An 18,438-nucleotide genomic window follows, 5' to 3' on the forward strand; every position below is an offset into this window, starting at 1 on the left:
CGCAGATTTATTGAAATGTACAGCACTCATGCTGCAAATTTAAATAAAGGCTACAAATCGGTGTTTAGGAAGCTTTACCTCCAAATCAGAAGGGACTCTTTGCTGCTTGAGTTGCACCTTCAGCAGGTTGCTTTGTTCGCTGTCTTGTAGACATTCGATTTCTGTCACTGGAAATGCCTGTTGCTGTGTGTCTTCACTGACACTAACCACAAACAGCACCTCTGAGGTAAGCAGCAAACATCCTTCGTGTTCTTGGCCTGATCCACTCACAATTACCACATCCAAGGCCATGTGGGCCTCTGGCCTCCCTAGAGACTGAAGCATTTTCCTGTTAAAAGAATAATTCAAGATTAGGAACTTGTGCTCAAAGGATACGGTCAATTGCATCGTTTCTCAGTGAAGCTGCCATTAAAAAATATATAAAAAGAATCACAGCAAGCTGGAAGGATACTAAGCACCACAGTTTTTGCAAATCCCATTTCAGTTTTAAATCAAAAGGATGTCATGCTTATTTTGTAACATTATCAAAACTCCTTAATCATCTGCAGCAAAGCTGACCTAATCGATGCTCATAATTGCATTCTCTTTTTCCAACTCATTTCTTTTCCCCGTGGAGAATCCACCCCAAGAAGCTGGAACCAAACACAGAGCAGAAAGAAACCAGCAGCTATTTCTGGAAATGTGCAGAACTTGGGTCCACTGCAAAGGCAACTAAGTAAAAGCTTAGATAAACAAACACAGAGTAGCATCGGAGTTAGAAAGCTCAAAGGAGATCAACCGCTTATCATTTGCAAAATGGGCCTCTGTGCAGTAACTCTGCTTAGCGTTCCTAAATAAACTGTTGTAACTCAACCTCTTCCTAGGTCAATAGCCTGTTAACTTGACCACGGGCCAAAATCTATTAATCAACAATGTGGACAGAAAAATGAGCAAGTGTCTCAATAATTTTACCAGACGTATTTGACGTGGCTGTTTGGTGCCTGCTCAGCATGTTGATCGCTTGGAGGATAACGCTGTTTGGGATGCTGAGAAAGTCCAGCTCCATGCAAAATACCTGTGGTAAGAGAAGTTAAGATTTTTACTAGTTGTTTTTTCAGAAAACAGGAACATGTAGTGATGTCATCTTCTTAGAGTAGTCCATAAAACAGTGCAGATCCAAAGTGATGTCACATCTTTGGACACTCTAGCGGAGATAATTCATTCAACATTAGAATACAATAATCGTACACTTAACCCTGGTGGATTTTAGCATTAGCTAGAAATAAACAAAAGACAGAATGTCAGTCACATACGAGCAATTAGGGGAAACATAATGCTCTTGAGAGCCATCAGTCCAGAATGGGACTGAAAACGTCATTTAACAATGTATGCATAAAAAGTCAAGGCCACTGTTAACTTTCTTGCTTCATATTCAGATTCTTCCATGTATATGTCATGATTAGTAAACATTAGAAGGCAAGCTTGCCATAGATACTGCGTTTCAATAGAGGTTACTTAATCCAGCTGTTAAACATGGATCCCAAACGTTTATGGGTTCTCCTGGGGCATCCAAAATATGAGGAGTGCTTCATTGTGCCAAGGTAGAGCTCTGCGGAGCAGCTTCTTTTCCTGTTTGTTCTGAGCAGAACTGCCAGAGCTAAGGGGTGACCTGGCATGTGCGGTTTCTGATGGCTTGTAAATTTTTATAAACGAAGGCATGGTCATTAGACGGAGAATTAGCGGGGTGTAAAAACTTCACAGATATAATAAAAGTTTTACAAGGCTGATCGAAGCTAGGCTAAGCCTGATGCAGCAAAGAACTGAGCACTAAGATGTAAGCATTTGGGGAGGGGAGGCAGGAATGACTTGGACCAGTCAAGTAACTCCATGGCAAAGCAGACGTTTTTGCACTGGGGTGTAAGCAACTCAAGAGTCTATTTCATAAAACTAATAACTAATGCCCAGATTAAGTAATGCACTGGTTATGTTGGGCAAGGGGGGTGGTATAGTTTAATATTTAACTGCTTATGGAAATGCTTAAAAGATGCATTCCAGTTGTAACAATTAGCTGATTGAGGTTTTACAGTGTTATGCGAATGAAAATGTCATTTGCAGTGGAGAAAGAAAGAACATGTGTTGACTTCTGTGTGGTCTCCCATCCTCTTTATTGGGCATAATCCCATTTGCAGTCTAGGTGGGATGAGGGTACTCAACCATGCAGTACCATCTATTATGATCTGAAGCCACTTGTGTATCCTCTCCTAGCACTATTGTTCAATGGATATAGAAAGTAAAATATGTTACAGACACTGGCTAGCATCCAAAAAAAAAGGGGGGGGGGACTCTGTGCAACCAAGGTAACTCTGAATTTGTGCTTTCTGGACAGCAGCCACCGTGTGTGTGTGTGTGGCCACTGCAAAAGCAGGGAAAGGTGAATCCTACTGAGTGCTTGTAACCTTGTGGACCTCCCTTAAAGTAACTCTCTGGATCCAAGTCACTGTTTGCATCTCTATATTATTTTGGGTTGTTTACCACTTGCTAACATTTTAAAAATAATACATGGGAAGCCTATTACGCACAGCATCTCCCAGCTTTGTACTGCTTCCTTGTGGGTTTCAAAAGAATTGAACTTACCTGTATTTTTATTTTCTATGCCACCCCCCATCCCACAAAGGCTTAGTTTTCACTAAAAGCAAGCTATCCCAAGCTTATATGGTCATGATGGGAAAATAATCTGTACACCAGACTTCTAATTGCCCAACAGTCTAAAGACAAGTACAAATACACAGAGGCAATATTTGCATCCAAATCCCCCCCTTTGTCGCAGTCCAGCCTTTCCTGATGGTCTCCCATCCTCCAGGAGATGCTTTGGGGGGGGGGTGTCACAGGAGGGAGGTGGTTGGGGCCAGAAAGTCCCATTCCACAGGCATAACTGCTGGACACAAACACAAATTTATTTTTTTGCAAATAAACGGAACCCATGAGCCTTTCATTTTAGGTCTTTCACAGACATGATTGTTACCTCAAAATGTTTGAAAGAGCATTGGAGAGCCTAACAGAGAGACTTCACGGTCAGACTTTCAACAACCTTTTGGGCGAAAAATGATGTCCACAGATTTAGTTAATGGAAATCTAAAAGCTTCAGTGGGGCTTTGCCAGTGTAAGTGGTCAGTGACTCATCTTTTATGAAGGGAAACCTTGAGCCCATTAAAGAAAAAGGGACTTTCACATTATATGAGTAAAAAGTAAAGTATTTGCAAGTCCTTAGATTTTTTGATTTAACAATCAATGGAACAACTATACCTGTGGGGTTGTGCTGGAGTAAGTGGTTAACATGCTACAGCAGGACTCACATTATCTTTGGCAGTTATTCTCCACTCTCCCCAGTACAGGTCCTCTTGATCAAAAACAGCAGGAAGCATCCTCACTCAGTTTGGTAAATGGAAGCTTTGCACAATGCAGGAGGGCAGATCTAACTGCCAGCATAAGAATTGCCAGGCAGAGTCTGAGCAATGTAGCCAGACGTACCTTGAATCATAGAATTTTAGAGTTGGAAGGACCCTGAGGACCATCTAATCCAACTCCCTGCAATGGAGGAATATGTAGCTATTCCATACAAGGATCAAACCTGCAACCTTGGCATTGTCAGCACCATGATCTAACCAACTGAGCTATCCAGAAATGTGTGTGTGTGTGTAGGGGTTGTTCTCCCCTGTTAAAATGTAAAGGTAAAGGGACCCCTGACCATTATTAGGTCCAGTCGTGACCGACTCTGGTTGTGGCGCTCATCTCGCTTTATTGTCCGAGGGTGCCAGCGTACAGTTTCGGGTCGTGGGGCCAGCATGACTAAGCCGCAAACCAGAGCAGTGCACGGAAATGCCGTTTACCTTCCCGCCGGAGCGGTACCTATTTATCTACTTGCACTTTGACGTGCTTTTGAACTGCTAGGTTGGCAGGAGCAACGGGAGCTCACCCCGTCGCAGGGATTCCAACTGCCCACCTTCTGATCGGCAAGTCCTAAGCTCTGTGGTTTAGACCACAGCGCCACCCGCGTCACATGTCCTCCCCTGTTAGCTCACAGCATATAATACCATACTATTCTGCCTTGGTGAGACCACACCTGTGTCCAGTTCTGGGCACCACAATTTAAGAAAGATACTGACAAGCTGGAATGTGCAAAGGAGGGCAACCAATATTATAAAGAGTCTGGAAACAATCCCATGAGGAATAGTTGAGGGATTTGGGTATGTTTAGTCTGGTAGAGACTGAGAGGAGATATGATAGCCATCTTCGAATATTTCAAGGGCTGTTACACATGGAGGATGGAGCAAGCTTGTTTTCTCCTGCTCTGGAATGTAGGACCCAAACCCTTAGCTTCAAGTGACAAGAAAGCAGATTCTGACTAAGCATCAGGAAGAACTTTCTGAAAGTAAGAGCTGTTTGACAGCGGAACGGACTCCCAAGAGAGGTAGTGGACTCTCCTTCCTTGGAGGTTTTTAACCAGAGGTTGGATGGCCATCTGTCCTGCATTGTAGGGGATAGGACTAGATGACTCTGGGTCTTCTCTAACTCTAGGATTCTATGAAAACACATACTATTTTAAATCTGCAGGAACACAGCATGCTACAATTAAAACAAAATTTGAAAATTGACAATGACCTTGTGACTTAGGGTATTGTCAACTTCCTTGGCTAGAATGGTTCATAGGACCTGTTTCCAAATAGCGCCCTGGACATTAAACTTTATACATATATTTATCCTCCACTGATCAAAAAGGCAATTATGTGGCTATCCAACCAGATATCAATGGGGGTATAAGGATGATGACTGGGGGCATGGGGACTTGGGGGTTTGTTGTAATCTCTTATCTTTTTTGTGTGTGTATATTATACCAATAAAAACAAATTATGGAAGAAAAAAACTGGCAATTAATAAAGAACACAAAGAGTTTCACAGATTCATTGAAACCTACCATAGCCGGTCTGTGACACTAGCTCAGCTGCTCCCCCAATGGGTTTAGCGAGAACTCCCATGATTCCCTTCCCCACACCAGAGATAACACCTTTGGCCTTGAGTCCAGCTGAACCCTGGGCCTCTGACGTTTTTTGGAAGTTCTGCATTGGCTGGTCTACAATACCAGCAATCGCACCTGTAACGAGAGCATGACAGAAGGATAAACTCCCAGAACAAGAATAAATATTAACAGAGAATATTGGACTGAGAATCTGAGTTATCACCTGCCTAATATAGAAATAAGGAATACCAATTAACCTGAGGAATACACTGAATTCAGTTCTCCGCTTGTCCCTTCTTGTGTTTCTCTTTTTCATATAAACATTTACATTGGCCTGGTTCATACTTCATGCGAAGCCAAACCCTGGCGGAGCATAAATGTGTGGGCTTCCAGAGAGGAGCTTACACAATTTGCTCCTTCCCAGCCCTTTCCCCCTGCTACGCTGAGCGGAGCTGAGCCAAGGTTTGGCTGAGCAAGTTGTCCAGGCCTGGGCTCCTGGTTAAGCTCTTTCCAACTAACCATGAGCTATAACTAAGAAGAAACTCCTGGAAGCTAGTATGTTCTCACTAAGCTGAGGTTTGTGCAAACCAGGCCGCTTGGTGGCTTCATAATGCATTTATTCTGGGTGTTTTCTTTCCAAGTGCATTTGTTGACTGGAAAGGATTTAGGATACTGTTTATCTATATGTATTTTAGATTGGAATAAATGTCTGCTAACATTCAGAGTTCTTTAGCTGCTATGGAAATGAGATTTTCACGTAAGCCTAAGATGGACTTCATAAGAAAAAAAAAGACCTGCATTCCATATATCATTTTAATATCCCCTTCTATTGCCAGAAATGCTCATAAACTAATGCAACCTCTGATATATTACCAAGCTTAGTAGAATTAGGCTTTGGGACTTTTTGTTACTATCTTTGTGAACACAACCATATTTTACTTTAATGTACATGGGTCAAACTTTTACAAGTGCCTTAATGACCCCTCCGGCTTTTAGTATCAACAGAGGACTGCAGTTTAAATCTTCTTAAATGTAAACAGGTATGTAAGGTGGGATCTCTCTTTGATCTCGAGTTTACTCAAGCCACTTACCACAGAGATGTCTCTAGTTGTTGTAACTTTGATGGATAAGCTATTTGGAACTCACTAAAAGGACAATGATTGAACAAAGTGACAAGGTGTTACGTGACAACAATTTGAAGCTTAGCTGCCTGAGCAATAGGCCACGGTTGTTCAGCACAGAGGAAATCACTGGGTAAAGTCTTTAGACCTCTTTGTACAAACAGAGAGATCAAACAGCTGCCCTGGAAGGGACATCTATTTGGTTCCATGTGGACAACAAAAATGGGCACCTTGGTCAATTGCAGTTCACTATGTGCACATGAAATCAAATGTTACTGTTCAGCGATTTTGGCTGCCTCCAAAAACACAGAATAGTGAAGGTGGGTGAAGTTCCCTAATGTGTAAGGGATAACAGAAGGGGCCATCAGTGTTTCACATGTAGTTTGCAGCCATCATGCAACATGTAGTTTGCCCCTCATTGCTTTCTATTTTTTTGAGGAAAGAATCTTGCTTTTCAGTTAATTCAGTCTCATTAAAATGTTGTTGTTCCTGATGGCCACTAGCCTTGATAGCTTTAAAAGAGGATTAGACAAATTCATGGAGGAGAGGGCTCTTGATGGCTACTAGTCAATATGGTTATGTTCTGCAATGCTTCTGAATATTTCTCATTGTGGGTGCTTTGCATTCAAATTATAGCTGCACTGGGACTTTTTGAAACTCCTGTTTATGACATCAGATAAGCCAGTGGAAGCTAGAAGAGCCATGACATATCACAACCTACCAGCCTATCGAGAGACAAAGCAGAGATTGCAAGAATGACACTAATGGCCTGGGTGCTGATGGGCCAATTGTTTACAGAACTATACAAGCATGCTGGATTGCACAGCAAACTATGAAATTTGATGCCCCGTGAACAACTGTGCCTGCTAATCTCTCACTTGTAAGATACAATCTGGGCACTTGCTTGTTCACATTACAATGCACGTGCATATATTTATTTGGGTGGTTAATTTCTTCTGTGACTAAGAACAGTGGGCATTATTTCAGCAATAAAGAATTTGTAAACAGAATCAGAGAGATGGGTTAAGTTCCTCGTTCTGTGTAAGTAAAACAGTGCAGGCAACTGCAGTCTAAGCCAATTTATAAACTAAAGTTTGTCGTCCATATCTTGAGTAAAGGCAGCAACAAAGAAAAAGAAGCAGTCTGGTATGCTTAAATATAACAGCAATAACTTCAGATTTCCAGCACAATGTCTAACCTGCTTGAAAAACAGGGGTTCTACTGTTCCAATTTAACTCAACTGGCCAAAATTACCGGCTGAGGTTGCCTTTAGAACTCGCATAACCCCTGTTTGAAAACAGCTGCACTGGCTGCTAGTCCCTTACTGGGCCAAAATTTAAGGAGCTGACACTAGTGTTTAAAGTCGTAAACAATTTAGGTCCCAAATATCTGGGAGACCACCTGCTACCCTAAAGACCCTCTTGGGTATTAAGATCAGCAGAGGGGCTCTTTTGTTAGTTCCACTGCCCTAAGAAGTTTTGGGTGGTCGTGGCCCAGGAGAGGGCATTCTTCGTGGCAGCTCCTAAATTGTGCAACTCTCTTGTCAAAGCCTGGCACCTTCACCATAAAGCTTTTGGCAAATGCTGAAGATGTACCAGTTTATCCTGGCCTTTGACACCTGAGATGTGTTTTCAGGGCTCACCCTGTGACTGTGTTTTAACTGAAAAAAATAAAGTGTCCAGTAGCACCTTATAGACCAACTCGGTTTGTTCTGGTATAAGTGTTCATGTGCAGTTTTTAAGAAGCACTGAAGAAGTGTGCATGCACACGAAAGCTTATACCAGAACAAACTTAGTTGGTCTATAAGGTGCTACTGGACATTTTTTAAATTTATTTTTTATTTCAACTGTGTCAGACCAACATGGCTACCTACCTGTGTTTTAATTGTTTTTAATATTGAATCTTAAATTTTAGTAACCCACCCTGAGACCTGCTGGTGTAGGGTTAATAATAACAATAACAATAACAATAGCAGCAGCAGCAGCAGCAACAACAACAACAACTGTCACTTCCACAACCAGACAAAGTCAAGAGTGGAAATCTTTAGAGAAAGATAAATTAAGTAGATCTCATATATGCTTAAGCTAAGAGCAATTTGCTGATGCCATGACTTCTACCACACTGTGGACTTTACTAACTTCCCAAAAATTAGAAGAACTGCTGAGGAACATTTCCGCAGAGTTATATGGTGGTGTAGATCCCAGTAGCCCCACTAAGTGGTGGACACTCTGGATGTGTATTAAGAACACTCCAGTTTCTGCTTCCTATCATAGCTAAAACAGAAAACAATGCTTCTTTAAAACTGACACCCTTTAGATCAACATTTCTTCACTGCTGTGAGCTGAGTATACAACAGGCAACTTAGCAGGACAATATGATAGATCTTTAATTGCTCCGGTTCATTTTAGTGGAGATCTTTGTTGAAGATTCTGCTCTTCAGTATTTTAGATCCTAACTCCTGTAGATATACTTCTTTTATATCTGCATTCCCCACTCTCAGGAAACCTGCTTTCTGCTGCATGGACATTTTTATTAATAGACTATGATATTTTGCACCTGAAGGAAATGGCACTCACCCACTGTTAGGGAATTTTAAAAAATCTTGTTGCATCATCCTGCATTTTTCAAAGCCCCTGTTATGTCATGCTATGAAATAATTTCCAGCAGCCCTAACCTAATTTCCAACATTTCACCAATTCCTTGGCAATACATTAAAAGAAATATGAATCTACCACTGAAGCTGGCAGCTCTGTGTTGAATCTCTCTCTCTATAATAGCTACTTGAACTTACTTTGTGTCCAGATGCTGCCCATTTGCCTTGAAACATGATACTGGAGTCTAATCTTCTCCAACCTGGTGCCCTCTGGATATTCTGGACTACAATTCCCAGCAGAGCCAATGGCCAGGGAACATGGGACTTGGTTATAATAACACCAGAAGGTACCAGGTTGGGACAGGCTATTGATTTCTTCAATTGTTTTTATGCAAGCTGCTTTGAGGGCTTTCCCTAAAAGGTAGCCTAGAAGTAAATAAATATTGTTGGTGTGGACAGTGAAATACACAGTGAAATACAACAATGTCAGAAAGGAGCTAAATTGTAGTACAGGTTACTGGAAAGAAGCAAAGAGAGCTTGAGATGGTGCTGCTGTTGTTTATGACAGCTTGATGGTTTCTTATGTAAAGTTCTGCTGTTCGGTTGAATTGTATAGCAACTGAAAATTTTAAAAGTGAGTATTTTTTTGAAGTTAGCCTCTAAATTTCTAAGCCTGCTGATTTCTAAGCATTTTGATCTTTTAGAGTGATACATACTCCCAAGTATGCACAAAACCATTTTACTGAGCAATATAAACTGTGTTCTTTTTAATAAATGGATGCATGCACGCTCTGCAATGCACATGCTTCTAAACAGTTCAGTTTTAAATCCTACTTGCATTTCACAAATTACTATGAAGTGGTTAATTTTTAAACTTGCAAGTAATAGTTTAAAACACCCATGGTGATCTTGTCCCCTAGCTAAGTCTTTTGGCTGGAGTTTTAATATTATTATACAACGTTGATGTGATGTGACTGTTTCTGCCGCAGAAATATTTTTTGTCAACATTTACTTGACATTTGAACTATACTCAAGTGTTTTTCAAACAAAAACAAGCATCTAAGTTATCTATGATGCAAAGGAAATAATCAGTCTGAAAGGTTTTCCTGTAGCTCATTAAAAGGAAACACTGGAATGAGCATGTCTTTGTATCTATATTGTTTATGTGATGACATTCATTCCACCCTGCATCTTTTGCCACATCTAAATTAAAGGATAACTGTACTTCTAAATATCCACAATTACTATTAACAATAAAAATGTATTCCCTTGCAGCCACTATTTTAAATGCAGCTGGCTTTTGCTTGTTTTTAAAATGTGCATTAAACTCCCTTCTCATCTAACAGGGTCATCAGAAAATGTTTTGTAACCTGTCTAGCTGCAATGGAACAGAACACTGAATCTAATATTTAATGCTGGATTAAAGAGCAGGATAACCTGTTCAGTCGGGAACTCGAGACTGCAGCAGTTCCTCATCAGGATATATATGGCCAGGGATTTATCCCCATGCTGTATACACAGGCTAACCACAGGCGGGGAGCTAGAACATACCGATCTGAATTTGCAACACTGATAAGCAAAGGCAGGCCATGTTGCAAAACCTCACTTCCACAGAAGGTTGCAGGTCAGACTTGATCTGAACCACTGTTTCTCATGAAATTGCCTCCTTCTTCTGAATTTACTCTACCCTGCGATGCTCAGCCTCTAACTACCTGTTCCACAGGTAAAGACAATTTTCATATGCAACTGATTACAGGCTGCTGCTTTATGTGAAACACTAACTCAACACTGGCATAACAAGAGGACCGGAACAAGGAACCCCGGTTTCCTCCTGTAAGTAAAGCTGTGCACAAATAAACAAAGCAGCTCATATCCTTGAGCTTTCTGTTTGAGGATATAAGCCAGTGAGAGCTTTCTGCTGAAGACAATCTATCTACCTACCCCCTGATTAGGAAGAGGAAGGCTCCATCTTCTTCAGAATTATAACTTTCATTGGGACATCACAACCACCAGCAGCAGCTACCCCACAGTTTGAGAACTCAGCTTGCTGCTACCCCATAACAGATGGACCTTCTGCCTTTGCCTTGTCAGCATTGCCTGGATTTCTTCCCTAGACCCCATGCCCTTCACTTGGCAGTTGGCTGGATCTGACATAAGCCTTCATTTCAACAGTCTTTGGTCTGCATGAATGTGGAGAACAAAACCTAAGAACATACCAGTCAGTTTCTGCTAAGGGGAAAAAAGCAGCAAAGCTAACTGCAGCTGAGGACGTGTGCTTTGCTCAGTGCAGTCTGCTCTCTTCCCACCCTTGCCTCCAACAGCTATGCACCTATTGCCCCATGAGACCAAATATACTGTGAAAGCCTGTCTCACTCTTGTCTTTCAACCCACAAGAATCGGGGGGGGGGGGGACACACTATCCCCAAATGAACATCCTAAAAATAAGAAAATATTTTTTGTAACTATTTTTGGAGCCCATCCTCCCCAAGACTGGGTATAGTGATCATGAAATCATACAACCATTACCTAGAAGGCTGATGCCTAACCGAGAGAGGCCTTGTCTCAGTCCTTCTCCCAGATTCTCAGGGAGTTGCCTTCTCCATTCTTCTTGCCGGTTGTAATGCTCCTCATCCAGGGACAGCCGATCCATATTCCGAGCAAGGCTTGTTGCCAGGTTCGTAATTGATGTCAGTGTACCTAAGTGCAAACAGATTAGGAAGTCAAATCAACAAATTGCTGAAACCATGGCATTTTGTCCATTTTGTCCATTCAATCAAGGCACAAAATCTATACAGTAGTTCTGTTATGTTAAGGATCAATAATGCATTTTATTGGTGTACAGTGCAGGTTTTACCACAGCCCTTCAGTCTTCCTTGTTATGAGGCCTGGCATAACTGTAACCCGCCAAGCCTTCTAGCGATAATTGCTCAGCTAATCTAATGCCACACAGATACAGAAAAATGAGTCCACATAGGGACCTTTTATATTGCTCTGCAATGCTGGAAGAGCAACAGTTCTTGCTTTGAATCCTCTGCATTTTGCAGCTGGGTTTTGAAGCCACAAGATGGCACTATGTCTGTGTCCAAGCCCAGGAAAATCCAGATGTACGCTTTCTCCAAAAACATGTTCAGAAATACTTCGCGATGGTGCCTACTTTCCTTCTTTAAAAGGCTACATATGATGAGGCAATGTGGTGTAGGATTTCCAAGGTGCAGCAAAAGTACTGAACTTCTTTAACATCTCCGTTCAGTTGCTGCATGACAAAGTGGCCATGCGGGAAAGCTTAAACCGCGAGTGTTTCTAGCATAATGTTAAAGGGAACGGCTTGCTTTAAAAACACAGAGATGAGGTTTCTTACCCTCCCAGCATTTTGCTGAAACCCAACAAGCTAGAACTAAGATGAGGACGGCAAATCTAAGAGCTTCAGCACTATCTTTGAAAACCCTTAGAAAAAACGCAGCAGGGTATCTACCTTTGGAAATGTGTTTTACAAACGATGTTGTTCCTCTGGATACTCCGCTAACAAAGGCTCCAGGACCACGGGTCAGCCCTTCGTATGGGAGCCTGAAGAAATCGGCGATTCCATTCCCTATGCTTCTTACCAAGCTTGCTGGGCTGCCAAGAATCTCCAGAGATCCAACAACCCATCCTACATAAGGAAAAAGGAGAGAGAGAAAGGGGGGGGGGGAGGAGTTGATGCTCACAAAAACTACAGAAAAAGCAGTTTAACCAAAAAGGAAGGGAGGGGAACCCCCTCTACTCTCCCTCCCTCCATCCCACTTTTACACAAAAATTTATCACATCACGAACTTCCTTTGAGAAAAACACGGGAAATAGCTCATCCACTACGGATTCAGCAATGGCAATCTTTCATGCTTTCTAAATCAAAGAAATCCCTTTGGCAAAAACACAAATAGCTTTAAAATGACTTCCTTCCATGAGCCTCCCGTATTTCTGCTAAAACTGCGTGTGGAGAGATGGATGCTGCATTCAAATAGCTCAAAGTAATAGGAGCAGAGGCTTATTTTGCTTAGAAGGCTTTACATCTTGTAAAGCAACTTTGTTATTTCACGTCCTCACAGTGAAAGAATCATGACAGCTAGTTTACAGTGATGCAGTGTACAGCCTTGGGGGAGTGTGAAGGTCAAACTGCTTGATGGGGTGTTGGGAAAGGGGATGCAGATTTTTGACAAGTGCGCAAGGAATTATTTTAATCCACCCCAACAGCTCTGTGCTGATCACTTTCTTGCAGAGTCTAGTTATAGCCAGATAAATGGCTTTTTGCTCAGTGCAGTTGTGTAAACAGCAATGACATTTGCATGCTGATTATGTTACTCAGAAGGAGGATCCCTTATGAGTTCCCCACAAGGGGATGAGTATGGAGGATTCCTAGGATTTAGTTTCCTCCATAAAATTACAGTTGCTGGCAGGTAGCCTGATGTCCAAGCGCATTGTCCTTTGTTTGCTACAAGCTGTGCTGCTATGCTGACTTGGAAGCCAGAAAAGAACTGTCAAAAGGGATTGTAAGGTCACACAACTGTTGGATGTTTGCAGCACCCAACACCATAGCCCCATGAGGCTACCTGGAGAGAGCCCGTGACCTCAGAAAACTACAGGAGTGGTCTCTGCCTGCAGGTTTGGTTGTGCATTGGCTGTACAAGTAAAACAAAGACATTTAATCATGCAGCTAATGATCAACTGAGCTGCCAATTATAGTAGGTACCGGCAGAGCAGACAGACAATTCCCCTTCCCACATCTGTACTTTTTGGTCAATGGTATGCCTCAGTAACGTACTTCTGTAACAAACCATAATGTGAGAGGGATTTATATCTATTAATTAATGAGTCAAACAAGGTTATGTGGAAAATCCAGGAGTAACTTGGTACGCTGCCTGATTCGTTAGCAGGTGGGCAAAATCTACTTCTATTGATGATGTTCATCACAAGGAATTGTTCTCCGAATTAAATTTTGCAAACTAATAAATACATTGTTAAGCATGCACTTACATGAATCAGACCCCTCAATAGCAGAAACTTTGATTCTGCATATACTGAAACTTAAAAGTCTCCTTTTGACTTCTCCTTTCTGAAAAAGTCTCATATACTAAGAGCTATGCCTTTTCACTGACTCTACAGTGAGTCTGAATAGCTAATTCGCAAACAGGCTACCAAACACCCCCTCCCCCCAAAAACCTGCTCCTCTCCTTCGTCCTGGCACCCTAAGGCCTAAGCTGGCGCCTGTTTGAGGGCAAAATCAGTTCCTCTGTGCTGTGCAGTTTGTTCAGAGCCCTAGAATGGAGGAGTCCAAAAGATAGGCCTCTTTAGAAAAACGGTCAATGCTTATGGAGTTTGGTTTCAGTGGTTTGAGTAGCATAGCTCAAGTTTGTATACTCCAGAGCTTAGGGCGAGGAAACAAGCTGGGAGACAAGTGGAGGAAAGATACAAATGAATGCAACCAAACGCTAGTAAGGGCTCAAGGTATAGGGCGGTGTATCAATTCAAATTATCATCATCATCATCATCACCATCACAAACCTGTCTATTAAATACTAGGATTTACATTAAAAAATATGTGTGGGTACATTCCATAGAGACTTGCTGACTGGCTGCTGCTTCTGCCAACATGTGCATATATAGCAAGACTTGTGCCTTTGGGGTTTATCTGATCCTGCTGCAAATATGTGAAACTACAAAAACCACTTGAAGAGTTTTCTTCGCTCTTGGGACTCAGCCAAATGGCAGTGTCTCATCAGGCACCATCCCAAATAGCTGCATATGCACACCAGGATGCAAATGTTGCAGAAGATACTTGAGTGCAATATACAAATCACATTTATAGCAAGCTTTGCGCCCTAACATCCCCTGTAACATTGTAAGGCAGGTGTAGTTTACCTGTGGCCCTCTGGTTGTTATGAGACTCCAGCTCTCATTAGCCCCAGCCAGTATGGCCTATGATCAGGGATGATGGAGGGTCACAGGTGAATCATCCCTGCCGTAAGGGATTCTGAGGCTCACCTTTCAGATTGCATACCACTTTACTGTTATCCTAAGACGTCTGATCTGTTAGACTGTTTGAATTGACCCTGTATCCAATTTGCACAACCAAGTGATGGGACTGTCATGAGGAAAGCTATCATTATTGACTATACAACTTAAATAAATAAATGAATGAATGACAAATGAACATATAGCACTGCTTTATACCAAGTCAGTCTATTCGTCCTATATGCTATTGTAGCCCAGTATTTTCAACTCTGATAGTAGCTTTCCATGGTCTCAGGCATAGGTCTTTCTTAGAGCTCTGGGAGATGCCAGGAACTCAAGCCAGAATCTTCTTTATGCATAGCATGTCACTTGTGTGCCAGTCCATGTAGACCAGGGTTTCCTAAACTTGGGTCTCCAGCTGTTTTTGGACTACAACTCCCATCATCCCTAGCTAGCAGGTCTGCTGGTCAAGGATGATGGGAACTGTAGTCCAAAAACAGCTGGAGACCCAAGTTTAGGAAACCCTGATGTAGATGAATGTGCTCCTGCATGGGCTTGCACTACAAGAGAATCAGGTATGATCAAAGAGCACTCCAAGTTCCTACAAGTAGCCTATCCGGCTATGGTGTTGTAATGTGCATGTGACTGTTGAATAAGCAGGACTTTCTTAATTGCACATAACACACAATAAAAGTGGTTCACAGACTGTTGAATGGTACAGGGCCCAACAGCAACTGGCATGGAGAAAGATAATGATCATGTTTCAGCAAAAGCAATTGTGCATTGGCTGTGGGTGATCAAAGGCTAGTCTCCTTTTCCACTGCAACGTACATGTTCCTATATAGCAAAGGTACAGCAGAGATGGAGTCACTTTATGAATGCACATGTATGGAAGTGAGACAAGGTATCCATTAATCTAATAGACTGTTTGCTCACTATTGATCTTGTATGGGAAAGAATCAGTAAAACAAACACACTCTTCAGATCAAAGGACAATAAACATCTGTGTGCCAGTCTAGCATGAGGATTCTGTGAAGAAAGACAGATTGCTAATCATAAACGGCAGCCAAAAGGAGATTGAACAAGAAAACAGTGTTCAATGGCATAATTTGCCTCAAATGTATCGAGACAGATTGAATAATTTCATGAAAGAAATTCCTTTTGTTGAGTTCATGTTAGGAATTAGTTGCTATGAATTCTGAGTTGTGCAGGCTGGCTAGGACAAAAGAAAGAAAATCAGAATACTATTCCCATATTTCTCACGGGCTTTGAAAATAGCCTGCAAGAGAATGTTGATCTCTACTATTTCGCATTCATAGCATTTTTAGATCTATCATTTTACTCAATGTGATGTCCAAGCCTTGGTCATCTTTGATTTCCCCAACAAAAACCAACAGGCAGCCTAATCATAGTTATGTGGATTTAAGCTTGTTGATCATCATCAGTGTGTAATCAAGTGTACCCTGAATTGTCTGCTTTCACACACTTAGTCGCATGTGGCAAACATTGGGCTATGTCAAAAAGGTACAAATATGTTATGGAACAAACATACCTGCTCTGAATAATGCTCCTGCAGCATAATGCATGGCCAACGCATGAATGAGCTGCCTGGCTGTTGTAAAAATGGGTCCTCGTTCAAACACAGAGAAGGAGAGAGGAGTGTGATCTGAAGCAATATAGAGCTTCAGGGAAGCATGGACGCTGACCAAGAGGCTCACTGGCTGGATTGCTAACTTCCTTAATTTCACTGGATTGGCTAAAGCATTTGCATGCTGCCTTACTGGTTCAGGAAGTATCCGGCTAATAGCCGAGGCTTCTGCAGAATGGCAAATGCCTTTGCTGTCTGGCAGGTAGGTCTCAAATAAAGTTTTGATGTAATAAACAAATGTGTCTTCTACATATAACCTGGCTGGTTTCATTTCAAAGCTGAGGTCATTCACATGAAACAGCAAATTCTGCTCTTCCGACAGAGTGAGGCAGAGTTTGATGAAGGAATTTTCATTATATTCTTCCAGATCTTTGTTGGATACCATGAGGTTGTGCACTTTGGTCCACTGTGTGGTTTCGTTTTTCTCTCCCTGGCACAGCAAGACAGGAAAATGGAAATTGGATTTGCTGTAAAGCTGATTGTCCAGCTGCAGGTCTCCACAATAGATATGGAGAGTATAAAACTGCTGAAGGCCACTGGTGGCCTCTCCGTGAAATTCATGAGAGAGAGGCCTAAGGTAGCTGGCAACTGGAACCATATGAAGGTAAATGTGGTCGACTGTGAACCGCAAAAGTTCAGACGATGTTTTTGGGCTCGTGATGTCATCATATACAGTGAGGCTCAGCTGGCTGATGAACATTTTAAGAAGGAGGCTCTGCTCTTGAGTTCTGTGGGGGGTGGGGAGAAACAACAGCAACTAGTTTCCTCCAATTTCAAATGAAATTAGCCAAGGGAAAAAATGATAATCGGGTACGTCAATGTGCAAATGTTATAAATAGGAACCAGATTTAGAGATCAAAATACTTACAGCCAAAGCATACAAAGAGGTATTATTGCTTGTCTATGCCAAGTTACATCCTCCCCACCCATTTAACATAAAGATATATTTGACCTTCACTATAACATTTTATGCACAGTAGTTCTTGGTCGTACTTGCAATGTAGCATGAAGCTAAAAAAGACAACGTAAAATATCCTCACACGTTGTCACATGTTACGTTTTTGGCTCTTTTGCAGCAGACAAAACAGAGCGTTTCTAATATGGATCATTAACTTCACATTATGGAAGCAATATATTCCCTTATTAAATCACTGTAACTATTTTAAACTGATGATGGGTTGCTTGCTTTATAGCGTTAACTACTCTTGGCAAAACTTAACTAATAAGTGGGCTACTAAGCACGGGGAATCACTAATTTCATGGGTATTAATACTTCCATTATAGGGCATATAAGCAAAATCCACAAAAACGCACCCTGCTCTTTCTGTGATGCACCTCTGGAAGCCAAGAACTTCAACTGTTATAAAAAGGTGATGTTATAATTCAAGCTGAGTGTGGCTTGCAACAAAGGTTTTGTAACTTTGGGGCATAAGGAGCTGTAATAAAGATGATCGACTACCTAGTTTGCCTAGGACCATTCTTCTGCCCTGCATCATGAGTGAGAACTCCCACAGATCTCAATGGGAGTTCTATGCAAGTAAGGACTGCCAATCTGGCCAAATAAACTTTAAACTTGTGTGTCCTCTCTTAGCCTTGTTTATTGTACCAGGCATTTCGTGTTTATCCTAGGGTGACATGACCTCAGATGTTAAGATTGTCATGTTTTACTGTGATATACAAAAAGTTAACATGTGGTCTAAACATACGCAACACATACGCAGCAACACTAGACAAAACAAACAGTTGTGCTAGATTTAATAAGTCACTTCACACCTAAAGGACTGAACACGGGAAAATTCTCTTTTATGACCTTCTAAAGCAGTTTTAGCATACCTGTTCAAACTGATCTGTTGTCCTGGTCTTCCTTCAGGCGCTAAAGTGACAATTATTGTTCCACACTGATGAGCAATATCCACATAAACGTAGCCAAAGCCAGTTAAGAACACAATCTGGAAGCGGAGAAAACGCTTACTTAGAAATTTATGAAACACAGCTACACCTTGAGCCAATTAATGTTAATACTCTTTGGACTAAAAACACTTACTCCAACGTAGTTCTATAGACATCTGTACAAATATAGTGACACAACTTGTTTGGA

At 41.7% G+C, this 18,438-nt stretch overlaps 1 protein-coding gene across 5 annotated transcripts in view; it reads right to left on the reverse strand.

Moving 5' to 3' along the window:
- VPS13B (vacuolar protein sorting 13 homolog B) overlaps positions 1-18,438 on the reverse strand; it is a 350,839-nt gene that overhangs the window by 2,461 nt on the left and 329,940 nt on the right. For all 5 annotated transcript variants that reach the window (XM_081013853.1, XM_081013855.1, XM_081013851.1 and 2 more), the window contains exons 55-61: positions 18,174-18,289; positions 16,245-17,068; positions 12,180-12,356; positions 11,234-11,404; positions 4,952-5,128; positions 952-1,054; positions 79-328 (exon numbers count right to left, since the gene is read on the reverse strand). In XM_081013853.1, the coding sequence (XP_080869979.1) occupies positions 79-328; positions 952-1,054; positions 4,952-5,128; positions 11,234-11,404; positions 12,180-12,356; positions 16,245-17,068; positions 18,174-18,289 (1,818 nt within the window). The remainder of the gene's footprint in view (positions 1-78; positions 329-951; positions 1,055-4,951; positions 5,129-11,233; positions 11,405-12,179; positions 12,357-16,244; positions 17,069-18,173; positions 18,290-18,438) is intronic.

The sequence above is a fragment of the Podarcis pityusensis genome, assembly GCF_964106645.2.
Source record: "Podarcis pityusensis genome assembly, chromosome: 7".
NCBI classification, from domain to species: Eukaryota; Metazoa; Chordata; class Lepidosauria; order Squamata; family Lacertidae; genus Podarcis; species Podarcis pityusensis.